The 14,448-nt window shown below is 43.5% G+C and overlaps 1 protein-coding gene across 1 annotated transcript in view; it reads left to right on the top strand.

Annotated features, from left to right (window-relative positions):
• The window catches only part of LOC121870543 (dynein axonemal heavy chain 10-like), a gene marked incomplete in the record, with an annotated part of 128,200 nt that overhangs the window by 97,102 nt on the left and 16,650 nt on the right, over positions 1-14,448 (top strand). The window contains 1 exon segment of the mRNA XM_042372377.1: positions 2,795-2,956. Within this exon segment, the coding sequence (XP_042228311.1) occupies positions 2,795-2,956 (162 nt within the window).

The raw sequence follows: 14,448 nt of genomic DNA, 5'->3' as shown, positions 1-14,448 counted from the left end.
GATCAGTCGGCATCTCTGAGGAGGAGGCACCAGCCTTAGCTGACATCTGTTGGAGTGTCTGAGACTCAGAATAGGTTCTGAAGTTAGCAAAGAGGTCTTGCTTTCTTGGCAACAATTGGACGATTCTACCATCGATACCTTGTTCAGAGGATTGTATACCTCCAGAGACTCTGAAGACCCCCTGTTACGTTTTGCTGAAATTCTGGCAGTACCAGGATGGCTGGTGGAGGAAAGATGAGGAGTATGAGATGTGCCTGCCTCACCCATATGGGCCTCAGCCACTACAAGAGAAGTCTGAGGATTGAGAATTGGTGGCATAGAGTTGGGTGTGGGAGCTGAATTCAATACAGCTACTGATGATTCTCAGGGTGGGGACGCAGCAACAATTCGCCAAGCCTTGTGTTGGGATAGAGCCTGTGCATAGGTATCCCCATGACTTGAGATATATTTCAGTGCTGTGTTTCTGACTTTAGCAAAGCTCAATTTATCTCTTGAGCAGATCTTGAGTATCTCTTTCTTGATTCGGAAATGGTCACATTCACTAGAAGAGGCCAAGTGTGCCTCACTACAGTAATAACAGCAGATTGGACCTGGACATTTCTTAACCTCATGGGCCTTACTACAATTAACACATACTGCAGGAACACCCCGCTGTACCTTACAACAGGAAGCATCGTCTAGGGTTTGGGATGTATGGTTTAACTTAGGGAGATCCAGGCAACCTTGATAGAGGTTGGAATTTTTAAACAATCAAATGTCAATAACAGAGTTGGTATATGGTCAAGAGTGCCATTTTCTTCTTGAGGAACCTATCCACTCTCACCAACTTTTGGTCTTGGAGCTCTTCCAGAAGCTTTTCCTCTGAGTATTGGAGCTGCTCTTTTGAGAATACCACCCCTCGATACTGGTTAAAGGTGGTATGTGGCATTCAAGAGACGAGGACACCAGGTACCTCAGATGGTACAGAGTTAAGCACTCTTCTCGGGGAAGGAGAACTCCACAAGGAGGCTACCATCCTGGTGAGTAGATATATTTGGTTCTCCCACAAATTTTTGTTTTATTGACCTGTGAACATCAAATATGTCCAAGTCCATTGAAGGCTTGCATTCTACTGTACAGAGCACTAGATATTTGGCAAAATCTACCTCCTTGAACACACCTGGTAAGATCTCGCAGGTAGAAGCATCATGGAGGGTGCACGTCCTTGGAAGGGTGCAAGGTCGTCAGGGAGAGTATCTAGTTGGTTATTTGAGTTTTTTTTTGCATTAAAAAAACTAAATTACTTATATTACCCCACCCTCCACGGAGTCCAACAAGGGAAGTCAATTCCAGAGATAAGACCCTGGTGATCCCAGGGTAGTGGGGAAATATACACAGATAACTACCAGGTGTCCAAGACAGCAGCTCCTGGACTATAGGAGTGCCAGGCCCCCTGATGCCTGTTTGACCCTAGCTACACTGTGACCAGCCGATTGACTTGATCAGACCAACTAAGCCACCCATCTAGCTGGAATAGGGGACCAAAGAAGTGTGTTGTAAGCTGCAGGGTGCAGCTTGTGGCGTTGCTCAACCTCCCGGACTCCTGTCTCCCAACATTATGGGACACCACGCAAGGCAAACACATGGAAGAGTATTCCAGCACGGTGGTCTGGGCTGGGGACAATGCTGCCGGTCTGCTCTCAAAACCGGCAGCAGGATAGGAGCCATTTTGTCTGGACCCTCCCTGGTTACCTACCCACTTTGGGAAACCCTTCCCCTCCTTCCAAGGAGGGGAAGGAAGGGGGGCCAAGCCCCCCTCCTGATACTGCTCACCGGATCATCGGAACTCGCAATCCCTCGCACCGCATCAAGGTGGCTTCAACTGTAGGGGGTGAAAGAACTGAGAACCTCCCTCTCACTCAATGGAGATACATCACCTGGGCCTCTCTATTGTAGCTGTATAACAGGACCTGGTGAAAGGGTGCTTTCCTGTCCAGGAAGACTCGAAAAGAGGGTCTCCACCCGCTAGAATATCGCTCCGTAACTCTATCTATAAAATCTGGCAACTGATGCTGATTTACCTTCCTGTTTTATATATTTGCACATATGTTTGTATAACAGTATCAAAATGATATTATCTTAGAAAATCAAATATAAATGTGGGTGAGGGACTGGGCATGATGGGAGAGAAGTCCTGTGAGGGTTGTCTAAGGAATATGGCACCAGCCATTATCTTGCACATCAGAAGCTAGAGCTGTCCCTCCCCAATGTAAGCTGATTTGCCAGAAATTTTAAGGGGTATTACTGTATATACTTGTTGGAACACATACCACTCATTACAGTACAGGTAGTTGTACTGTATTTTTTGTGGGGGAAAATTTCTCATTATAAAAAGTTTTATTGTAAATTGCTTTTCTATGCAACACATTCCCAATGTACAGTCTCGGTCACGATTCTTCGAACACTGCTGGAGACAGCTGGCAACAGGAGGCCGTTTGTTTACTATACGTAGTATGTAGTATAATATAATACGAAACAACAAAACCCAACCATTACTTAAGCAATGGAGAACTAAGTAACCAATCACCGATCACTTTTACAGTTATTCATAATTTTTACTGCGTACTATAGTAAACAACCAGCCTCGAGTTGCCAGCTGTCTCCAGCAGTGTTTGAAGAATCTTGAACGAGACTGTACAATGAGGACCCCCTGCATACTGCATATGGTATTCTTGCCAAGAAACTTTTTTGGCCAATTCAGTGGTCATAATCACTAACAGTTTTATTAAACTTATATTTTCATGTTACCATACAGGAGTATTCGGAGGAAGTGGCAGTGTTGCTTAAACAGCGACAAGCATTGGACGAGGAGGAGGATGTATTTGACTTAGCAGCAACACAGTATCCAGGACTTGATAATGCTATCATAGTTATGAGCCAGTTAAAGGATGTGTTTAATGTCTACCAGCAACTAAGAGTAAGTAGCCAAACATAACCACTATTTTCTTCTGCTAAGATGCAAGTGAAATTATTTGTATGGATTTAAAAGGAGAAATTTGTACAGGGTGTGTCATAAACACTTGATGGATTTTTAAATGAAATAACTTTATAATGCAAAATGGAAAGATTTATTAACGCATGTAGATACAGTACAACTTCGATAAATTGGACTAATTAGGCCAGACCCTACTCCCAAAAATGCGAATGTCCCAAAAAAAAAAAAATCTATGGGGAGGGTTGGAGAAAACACTGCTTATTTGAACTGTTTAAAGAAAATCAGTTGTTTTTATTATGTTATTGCTGCACTTCAACAACGAAAGTCTTTAACTGCATTAGGTTATTAAAACACTATTACATCAACGATAAAAAATATGAAACAGAACTCTCTGGGTTTAAATCAGACATAAGTCTGGTTGTCAATAACTGTTGTCACCAAGATGATTGTTATGTACTGTAAAGTGTTATACTATGTAAGTAGAAGTCAGAAAATCCAGACTGATCGGGGATTGGGTCGGTCCGGATTTTTGGATTTTCAGGATTTTCGGGCAGTGAATTTTGGTGGGCAGATAAGACGGCTGAGGGTCCACCAGAGGGCTTCCCTGTTGACCGAGTCGAAGGCCTTGGTTAGGTCGATGAAAGGCATGTACAGGTCAGGATGCTGATCCCCTCTCTTTTCCTGTACAGTGGTCCCTTGGTTAACGAATGCCTCGGTGAACGAAATTTCGGTTAACGAATTACATTCCATAAGAATCTTCAATTCGGTTAACGAACAAAAATTCGATTAACGAAATTCTTACGAAAATGTCAACATGTTTTGGCTTGCTCATCGGCTGGTAGATTAGTCCGCTAATACAGTAATGGGTTCTAGGGCTTACATTTGTTTCCATTGGAGTAAATATCAAGAAGGTTGTACTATTCAATATTTTTCCAAGTTTTATATTAAAATTAATAGTCATTTTAACACGTATTTAACATAATTGCAGTACAGGGAACTAGTTTTTGGTGCGCCCATCAGCTATTTCACTCGTCCACCAAGGCGGCTGTTTGTGTCTGTTCAGTGGAGGAAACATCTTGCTTGTTGGTCTCTTGAACACAGAGTATTTTTATGTTTTTCAGTACAATTATTGGACATTCTGAAATTTATTTAACATATTGATAATATATAGCTCAGTGCAGTGTTGATTTATAGAAAATAATAATCTTGAATTACACCTAGTGAACTTAAAATTTTATTGGTGAAATGAGGCATCATGCATGGGTCCACTGAAAGGTGATTTCTCCCCACTTCCTTCTCTTCTCCCTTCTCCTCCACCCCCACTTCTAATTCCCATCATCATCATTAGCCAGGAGCCTTCTACATACACACCTCAGAGTAAGTGTGCTTTACAGCATTTTTTATTTACTTTGTATGTACTTTTCGGTGAGCTGGAAACAGTTACCCAATATCCCATTGAAACAATGGATTCGGTTAACAAAATTTTCGGTTAATGAACAACCTTCTGGAACGAATTGTGTTCGTAAACCAAGGGACCACTGTATTTGGCGGGCAGCAAAGATCATGTCAGTGGTGCCACGTGATGGTCTAAAACCTCATTGACATTCTGGGAGGAAGTTTTTTGCCTCAGGAAGAAGTCTGTTTTGGAGGGCTCGGGCGATAATCTTGCCAGCTACGGAGAGCAGCGAGATCCCACGGTAGTTGCCAGTCTGACCAATCTCCCTTGTTCTTATAGATATTGACAATGGTGGCATCTTTAAGAGCTTGGGGGATTTCCTCCTTTTCCCATATATTCTCCAAGAGAGAGTGGGGATGGCTGATAAGAAGAGTCCTCCTGCATTATACACCTTGGCTGGGATTCTATCAGGCCCTGAGGCTTTGTTATTTTTCATCTGTTTGATGGCAGTAGCTACCTCATCCAGGGATGGAGGATAGCTGGGGTGGGTCAGCCCTGCATGGTGAGGGACCTGCTGGGTAGTCAAGACATCCACATTGTCTTTAATTATGGAGTTACCGTCGGATGAGCGGAGGGAGGCTGCGCCACAAGTGACTGGCCCATAAAAAGTTTTAATGAAAATTGAAAAATTCGCGCATGTTGTGCTGATCTGCAATTTTTTGTAGTTCACATGCTTTATTTTTAAGCCACTCGTTCTTTAAATTGCAAATTTTTCACTGGGCAGCTGCTATATTTTTGTGTAAGGTATCAGCTTTGATCCGAGACAGAGAGTTGTTTTGCCAGTCAGTAAAAGCAGCACATTTATCATTGATGAGTACTTTGATCGCCGGGTCATTTTCATCAAACCAGTCCTGGTGTGTTCTTTTGATCTGGCTGAGGGTCTCTCTGCAGGTTTTTGTCATAACAGTGTTGAGAGTATCCCATTCGGCACTGGGATTCCCGTTGTTTGCTGTTGGGTTGTTTATAAGCCCATGTTCGAGCTGCTCTCTGAAACCATGTGCTACCGCTGGATTCTTCAGACGCTTAGTATTAAAACCTTTTCTGGAGGCTTCTTGCCTTCTCCGTTTTGGGGGTGACTTGAAGTGACAGCTTGGCTCTGATAAGTCGATGATCAGTGTCACGGTGGTCTGAGCCACGCATGGCACGGGTGATGAGGACATCTTGGCGATCTCTTTCTCTAACAATGATATAGTCAATGAGATGCCAGTGTTTGGATCGTGGGTGTTGCCACAAACCCTTGAACTCGTCCGCCTGCCTAAACAAGGTATTGGTGATAGTGAGGTTGTGCACAGCACACTTGCTGAGGAGGAGTAGGGCATTGTGATTACACTTACCTAGTCCATTTCTCCCTATGGTTCCCTGCCAAATGTTAGCATCCTTGCCAACTATGGCATTGAAGTCACCAAGGAGCACAACCTTGTTTTCTCTGGGGATATGGGTTAGCACTCTGTCGAGGTCGGCGTAAAAGGCCTCCTTGATGTCATCCTCTGCATCCAGTGTTGGGGCGTATGCACTGATGAAAAAGGCATGACCTGAGAGATTCAGTGGGACTTGAAGCGTCATGAGGCGCTCGTTGATCCCAATAGGCATTTCAGTTATTCAGTTAACTTAAGTAGGATGTGTTGGCAGATGGCAAAGCCAACTCCATAAATGCTCTTTCTCTCTGCAACAGGCTTCTCCTTCCAGAAGAAGGTATAGCCAGTCCACCGTTCTGTGAGTTGGCCCTCATCTGGGAGCCGGGACTCACTGATGGCTGCGATGTCGATGTTATACCTAGCCAGCTCTTTTGCCACAAGGGCAGTTCTTTCAGGACACACATTTGTGCCAGTATCCAGAAGGGTCCTGACATTCCATGCAGTGACCATAAGAGGTTGTATGGTTTGTTTTTATTTGGATCTGTGATTTTGATTATGATTTCGACCGCAGTAGGATGACCCTATTGGGTGCGGTTGCCCAGTCAGGTTGGGTTTTTAGGCAGATTATGTATAGGGCACCTTTTCTAGCCCCTTCCCCTTGTGGGGTGAGCAGAGTGGCTCCTTGTAAAGGCTGCTCAGTCACACAGACAGGACCAGATTGCACTGCCGCCTAGATCCCAGTGCATAAGCGACCATCTTATCTGTGCCGTCCATGTGCAGAGTTGTGACTAGAGACTCCCGGCAGTCATCTCTGCCCGTCGCCGTCACCACTCGTCCAGCGTCTTAGGAATTTTGGGGGTATAGGGTTTTGATGATGATGAGAGGTATGATGAGCTGGAGGATGGATGTGCGTAATTTGAGTTATGTGGTGAGGCAGGAGCGCAGGCTGGAACCACACATTTGGCTCTCCGTTTTCCTGATCCAGTGCTGCAAGTGTTGCAATGACTGGGGAGAGGGAAAGTTGCAGTGGACTGCCGACATCCCAGTTTGTTGGGTTTCACCTTTGTAGCCTGTCCATCAGGCATTGTCTTTGTCTGCCGGTGTAGTTGTTGGGTTCGCATGGTGGCCACCTCTTCCGCCTATACTGCCATTGGGGTCTTGTCGGGGCTCTGTAATCATGTCTACCTGATTACTCCCGTAGCCTTAAACCTGCCAAAGTTAATCCGCAAGGCAGTGGGGCGGTGGTTGGTAGGTGCCAGGACGTGTCCACACGTCAGTGGACCTATGAACTGTCCCCCTGGGACCCACTGCTATTCTGAGATCTCCTGCTGATCTAGCCTGGGCCCACAAGGCACCCAATTACCGGCACACACACACACACACACACACACACACACACACACTTACTTCATCCTTGACCACCCAAGGGTCAAGACGTACCTGGCGCTCCTCTGGGACCAAACAGGTCAACTGTTAAGTTGGGCCCATATCAACTCCCTCCCCTGAACTCCTCCTCCTACCCAACGGAATATCAACAAGTTCTCGCCAGAAGTTACTATTTCATTTAGGAAAGGAATGGAACCAGTGTTGAATAGTGGTGAATAGTGCTTAAGTAAGTGAAAAACAACTCAACAATAACAAGTGAGTCGTACCCAACCTAACCTTCACACAGTGAGGTCCCGGGTACTCAGTTATAACTGCCCGTGAGACACAACAACACCAGCTATGTGTTAATCTGTCCACGATACTGAGGCCTCGGACCACACCTCACTCACTCACTTGAGTGAGTGAGGTCTTGTGACACCAGACCACGTGGTTCCCCATGATGCTAATACACCACGTAGTGAATGAGTTGCTACAGCATCATGTAAGATTCCTCATAACACCATCTGTTGTGAGGGAATTTGTACTCTATCTGTGAGGGAATTACTAAACCACGTCAGGTCCTCATAATACCATCTGCGAGGGAATTACTACACCACATTCGGCCCCTCATAACACCATTTGTAAGGGAATTACTACATCACGTGATGCCCCTGATAACACCATCTGCGAAGGAATTACTGCACCACATCAAGTCCCTCATAACACCATCTGTGACGGAATTACTACACCACGTGATGCCCTTCATAACATTATCTGTGAGTGAGTTACTACACTACGTGTCTAATGTTCAACACCTCAGCGCACTTGATCTACATGACCTCCACGGTAAACATTAATCTGTATGTTCATTGTATGTTCCTTTACCTTTCTCTAATGAAGGCTTTTGTTAAACCACCAATGTCAATGTATGTAATAAGTCATTTATTTCCCATGTATATTTTCATCCGATGGGATGCAGAACTTTTTCATTAAACCATTAATTGTTATTACAGTCAACCCTCACTTTACGCGGTCCCACATTCCGCATTTCCACGTTTACACGGTGCCCTGCCAGAACCCAGGATGCTCACATTCCGCGGTGGGTGTACCCCTTTACGCGGGTGAAGTATAATTTTTTTATTTAGCTCATAAAATTCATACAAATTATCCGGCCAGAATATAATTTACATTGCTGGAATTCTTACAATTTGATGATCATTTTGAATATAAACATCATAGATTTTGCATTAGACATACAAATTTTAGATATAATGTTTACTCTGAGTAAATATGTTATCTTTTGTGCAAAATATATGACATTTATATTCAAAATATTCCTGGTCTTACAAGGAATCCAGCAATGTCAATTATATTATCCTAACTTTAGTTTGAGGTATTATTTATTACTATACCTGGTTTTCCCCCAAAAATTTCTCAGAGAGGGAAGAGCCAGGGAGTGTAGTGTGAGAAGAGGGGGAGGGAGTTGAGTCCATTATTTGAATGGACATTAACTTGGCGACTGTATTTCTCTATTTCTCTTAAGTATTAATTGTGTGCATGTACCATCATAAAATTAAGATGTTATTTTTACTAGAACATAGGTATTGTGTTGGAAAAAGTGGAGTTTGGGGGTCAGCTGGTCTCTATTTCATTTAATCCCATATGTTATGTTATTCACTTTACGCGGTACCCTGTGGGTTACATTAACCGCGTAAAGTGAGGGTTGACTGTATTATTTTATTATTACACACACACACAGATAGAGAAAGAGCGAGTGGATTTAAGACAACATGCATCCAGTGAGGGTCTTGTTTTGTGACTTCTTGGTGGTGATATAAACATTAGCTGTTGGTGCATATTATCACTCCTTTCCACTCCATCTCTCTAATCACCCACACCTTTCTGCTTTCTCACTTCATATTTTAAAATGTTATGTAATGTAATGTTGAAGGGTGGGTGAAAAAACTAGATTTTAACATTTAGTATTAAATAATACCTCAGATTAAAGTTAGGATAATATAATTGACATTGCTGGATTCCTTGTAAAACCAGGAATATTTTGAATATAAATGTCATATATTTTGCACAAAAGATAACATATTTACTCAGAGTAAACATTATACAGTTAACCCTCACTTTACGCGGTTAATGTAACCGGCAGGGTCCCGCGTTATGTGAGGAACGCGTAAAGTGAATAACATAACATATGGGATTAATTGAAATAGAGTCCGGGCCGACCCCCAAACTCCACTTTTTGACGACACACAACTATGTTGTAGTAAAAATTTTATCTTAACTTTATGATGGTATGAAAAAACAAGTAATATAGAAGAGGTTAGGTTAGGAAAAATATAGGTTAACATAGGAAAAATAAAGGTTCGGTTAGGAAAACTAAAAGTTATAACACTTACGTTAGTAGAAGAGATGGGTCGGCATACGGGGATGGAGGCTGGTTCCGAGGCAGAGGGCAGATTACTGGCCCTCAGGTGAATCACCATTACTAGGTGAATCACCATCACTGTCAATTACAGTTGTCAGGGCTTCCCTGACAAATCCCTCAAAGTCATCTTCACTGTCACTATCACTGGCTTGGGCTGGCTGTGGTGGGTTGCGGGCGAAGAACTCGGTTATGCTTTTTTGACGGCTGGTGTTTATGTTGTCTTGATACACCGTGATGTACGGCTCGATAGCCTGCACCAGCCGGGTATGGAAGACTTCATAGCGGTCATCGTCATTGTCGCGGGAAAGGAAGGACTTCATTTTCTCTGCACACTCCATGGCACCCTTAATATCACTATGACTTAAATTGTGTTCTTCGGAGACTGATGCACCTTCTTCCTCCTCTTCTCTGACGTGATCTTCTTCCAACATCTCGTCGGCAGTCACTTCAGGATCTCTGATCACCTCCAGGATGTCGTTGTTGGTGGTCTCGGAGAAGCCTGGAACTGTAACAGTCTGCGCAGCTTCTCTGGCAAGGTCCACTGCTACTGCAACAGTCTGAACCTCACCAGTCACAGATTGACTCCTCCTCTCACACATGTCTCCATGCGTGACGAATTGTAGCAATAGACAGCTGATCCCATGACTCCACCAAGAAGTCCACAGCTTTCTTGATGTTAAATACTCTCCAGAATTACTTGAACAGTATTTTTTGCTGTGCCAACTGTTGATCCTCATCTTCTTCGCTCTTGCTATCGGTGGTGGTGTCACTCTGGTTACGCAACTCTTCCCTGGTGTTGGTGTGGTCGTTCAGGAGTTTGAATTTTTTCGTAGAGAATGCAGCTTTTACATTACAGATTAACTCTTGCTCCATGGGCTGTAATATAGATGTAGTGTTGGGAGGAAGGAAGACCACTTTTACGTTGGGGTGACTATCTAACAGTAGGGGCGAGTGTCCTGGTGCGTTGTCCAGCAGCAACAAAATATTGAATGGCACATTCTGTCGCTCACAGAATTTCTTTACATCGGGAACAAAACAGTCATCAAACCAGGAGAGGGACAGCGTAGCGAACATCCACGCTTTACGTGCGGTCAGCCAGTGGACATTTAGCTTGGTCATGTCCATGGTTTTGTAGGCGTGCGGCTTGCGTGCTGTGTGGATCACCGATAACTTGAGCTTACTGGTACCGGAGGCATTGGTGGTAAACAGGACGGTGATGCGTTCCTTCTGCATCTTCCGGCCCCGAATCTTGCTGGCATTCTTTACAACGAAGGACTTGGAAGGTAGCTTTTTCCAGAAAAGACCAGATTCGTCCATGTTAAACACCTGGTCGTCACTGTACTATCCTTCCTCCATAATCTCACGTAAAAACGGAGGAAATTCCCTAGCCGCAGCATGGTCAGCACTCGCTTCTGCACCACCAATGTTTATATTGGTGATCTTGTTCCGGATCTTAAACCTCTGTAACCACCCAGAGGAAGCATTAAAGAGTTTGGGCTCTGTAGTTCCCATCTTTCGTGCCACTGCAATGTACAGTTCACGTGCGAAGTCCTTAACAAAGCGCGTGTCGACCGCCATGTTCCGTCGCGCCTGACGCACCAAGTACCTCACAAGTAATTTTTCTGTCTTGAGAAGCACCTGGTTGTGAAAATACTTGATCATAGAAGCACCTGTAGACTTTGTGATCTTCATGTGCTCCTTTATCTTGGCTGCATCCTTCTTTATTGTTCGAATCGTAGATTCATTCACACCATGCTGGCGCGCCAAATGAACCTGCCTTGTTCCTTTCTCCAACTCTTGGATGATGGTATACTTCACCTCGTAGCTTAAGGAACGTCGTGTCTTCTTTGGCTTAGTGCCGCTGGGTCCAGGTAAGGAAAGGTTTCTCTCTGGGGGTGGTGGTCCGGCGGAAGCCATTTTAGAGAACAATGGATGCACGTTTACACGGTCTGGCGTGGAGGGATGAAACTGGCGCGGCTAGGTCAAGGATGGTCTTTCCTCCCTCCCTCCCTCCCCCGGGTGGACACGTCATAATACTTTAAGCCAATTACAGCTAGCAGCAGAGGGGGGTAGGGATGCATGGCCAATCACAGTTCGATACGTCATATGACGTCAGTGATAACGCAACAAAGACACACACTGCGCAACCTTACTGCGCGGCTTGCCCAAGCGGAGGGAGGAGGAGGGAGAGGCGAGGAGCACAGGCAGGCAGGCGGGTGGGGCGAATCTAAAAATAGCGTCGCGCTGGACACACTCCGCATAATGGGGTTCACGTACCGCGTAATGTGAGCACGTTAGGTTCTGGCAAGGCACCGCGTAAACGTGGAAACGCGGAATGTGGGACCGCGTAAAGTGAGGGTTAACTGTATCTAAAAATTTTATGCCTAATGCAAAATATATGATGTTTATATTCAAAATGATCATCAAATTGTAAGAATTCCAGCAATGTAAATTATATTCTGGCCGGGTAATTTGTATGAATTTTATGAGCTAAAACAAATATCTTCAGTTAATAAAAAAAAAAATATTCTTCACTCATGCCAGGTGGTCGGTCGCCGGTCCCTCCCTCCCCCCCACCCCCCACCAACCCTCCCTACCACATAAATGTGTGGGAATACCAGACTGTTTACTTTTTTAGTAATAAATAATAAATCAGACTAAAGCTAGGATAACATAATTGACATTGCTGGATTCCTTGTAAGACCAGGAATATTTTGAATATAAATGTCATATATTTTGCACAAAAGATAACATATTTACTCAGAGTAAACATTATATCTAAAATTTGTATGTCTAATGCAAAATCTATGATGTTTATATTCAAAATGATCATCAAATTGTAAATTATATTCTGGCCGGATAATTTGTATGAATTTTATGAGCTAAATAAAAAAATTATACTTCAATCGCGTAAAGGGGTACACCCACCGCGGAATGTGAGCATCCTGGGTTCTGGCAGGGCACCGTGTAAACGTGGAAATGCGGAATGTGGGACTGCGTAAAGTGATGGTTGACTGTACTTATCTGAATTTCTCTAAATATACTTGAGCTTTTGTCTATATTTAAGACATCTTCAGGTCATCAGACCCACTAATCTCTTGCACAAGAAAGGGTGACCTGATATACTATCAGAAGGTCAGTAATATGAGACCACTGATCCTCCACCTGAGAAAGGGTGACCTGACATTGCATCAGGTCAGGTCAGTTACACGAGACCCACTAATCCCCCACAGCTCCATGGGAGTGGAAAATACAAGTCTTTGCTGTAACACACCTGTATCATATGGAATTTTTTGTTTTTAAATATATTTATTTAATCAACCTTTTAACCCTTAGCCCCAGGTAACGTTCCAGAACATCCGCCTATTTTCCCATTTTTTTGTTGTTTTTTATATATACAGCTAGACCCCGACTTACGACGGGGTTAGGGACCCAAATCCAGGTTGTAAATCCGACATGGTAGTAAGTCCGATTTAGATAAAAAAAAATAAAAAAAAAACACATCTACAATGAAATACAATACACTAAACGTAATAAATAATGAGGAATGGATACAGTACAGTAAAATAAATAAATAATGTGGAATGGATACAGTGTGACAGAGCACTTACCTTAAATGTAGTCAGCTGAATGCACACATGCCCCCCATAATTTTCTATTTACAGGATACATGGAGACTATATTAATTGGAAGAAGCAGAAGAGGAGACAGGGCTGGGTGGGGCATCAATGTCGCTTTCTTCAGACAGGTTTATGTGCTGTGAAAACTTGCTGGTTGAAGGTATTGGTTCATCTTGAGGGAGTGAAGAGGCAGCACTGGTGGGGCGTGAGGAGACAGCACTGGGGGACTTCTTGAAATAGATGTCCAATTTAGACTGCACAGTTTGCTTTTTCTTTTCATTATAAATTTCTCTGTAGCAAGCAAGTGCATCTTGGATCATTCTGTCAACTTTGGCATAACGCTCATAATTTTGATCCATGACATCAAACATTTGCATTGCTTTATTAATTGTAGCAAATGCCTCTGCTATTTGTTTCACTGAAAACTTTTTGGGGGGTGCAGGTTCTTCTTCTACATTTTGTCTCTCTTCTTCCTCTGCAATTTTCTGTGCATCTAGTTCAATAAGATCCTCGTTACACTTTCAACCAACTGTCCAACATCTTCATTATCAATTTCTAACTCCAGCTGTTTACCTAACTCCACTATCTTGTTACTAATATTCGAAATAACTTCAATTCATTAAATCCTTTGAAACTGTGCATATATCTTTTCAGGATTTTCTTCCATATTCCATTCATGCAATGTTTTGTAACCTGATCCCATGCTGTACTAATGTTCTTTATACATGACAAAATGTTGTACTCCTTCCAAAACTGTCTGAGCGTTTTCTCACCTCAGTAGCAGCAACAGCCTGTGTGAAGGTCGTGCGTAAATAATACGCTTTAAAGGCAGCAATAGCTCCTTGATCCATGGGTTGGATGATAGAGGTAGTGTTAGGTGGAATGTACACTACCTTAACATCAGGGTGCATGTCGTCCAGGTGTGGTGGGTGTCCCGGATCATTATCCAAAATCAGTAAAATCTTGAATGGAATCTGTTGTTGCAGACAATACTTCTTGGCTCGTGGAATGAAACAAGTCATGAACCAATCCTCAAACAGTACTAGGGTCATCCAGGTTTTCTTGGTACTGCGATAAAACACTGGCAGTGTGTGCTTGCTGACATGTTTAAAAGCCCTGGGGTTCGCTGAATGATAGATCATGAAGGGCTTTAGCTTGAAACCAGCAACATTCCACCCCAACAGATGTGTAATTCTGTCCTTGAATGCCTTGAATCCTGGCATTGTTTTCGCCTCTTT

The sequence above is a fragment of the Homarus americanus genome, unplaced genomic scaffold (genome assembly GCF_018991925.1).
Source record: "Homarus americanus isolate GMGI-L3 unplaced genomic scaffold, GMGI_Hamer_2.0 scaffold32583, whole genome shotgun sequence".
In the NCBI taxonomy this organism is placed as follows: Eukaryota; Metazoa; Arthropoda; class Malacostraca; order Decapoda; family Nephropidae; genus Homarus; species Homarus americanus.
Note: the sequence above shows the minus strand (reverse complement) of the source record. Positions and strands in the feature narration are given on the sequence as shown.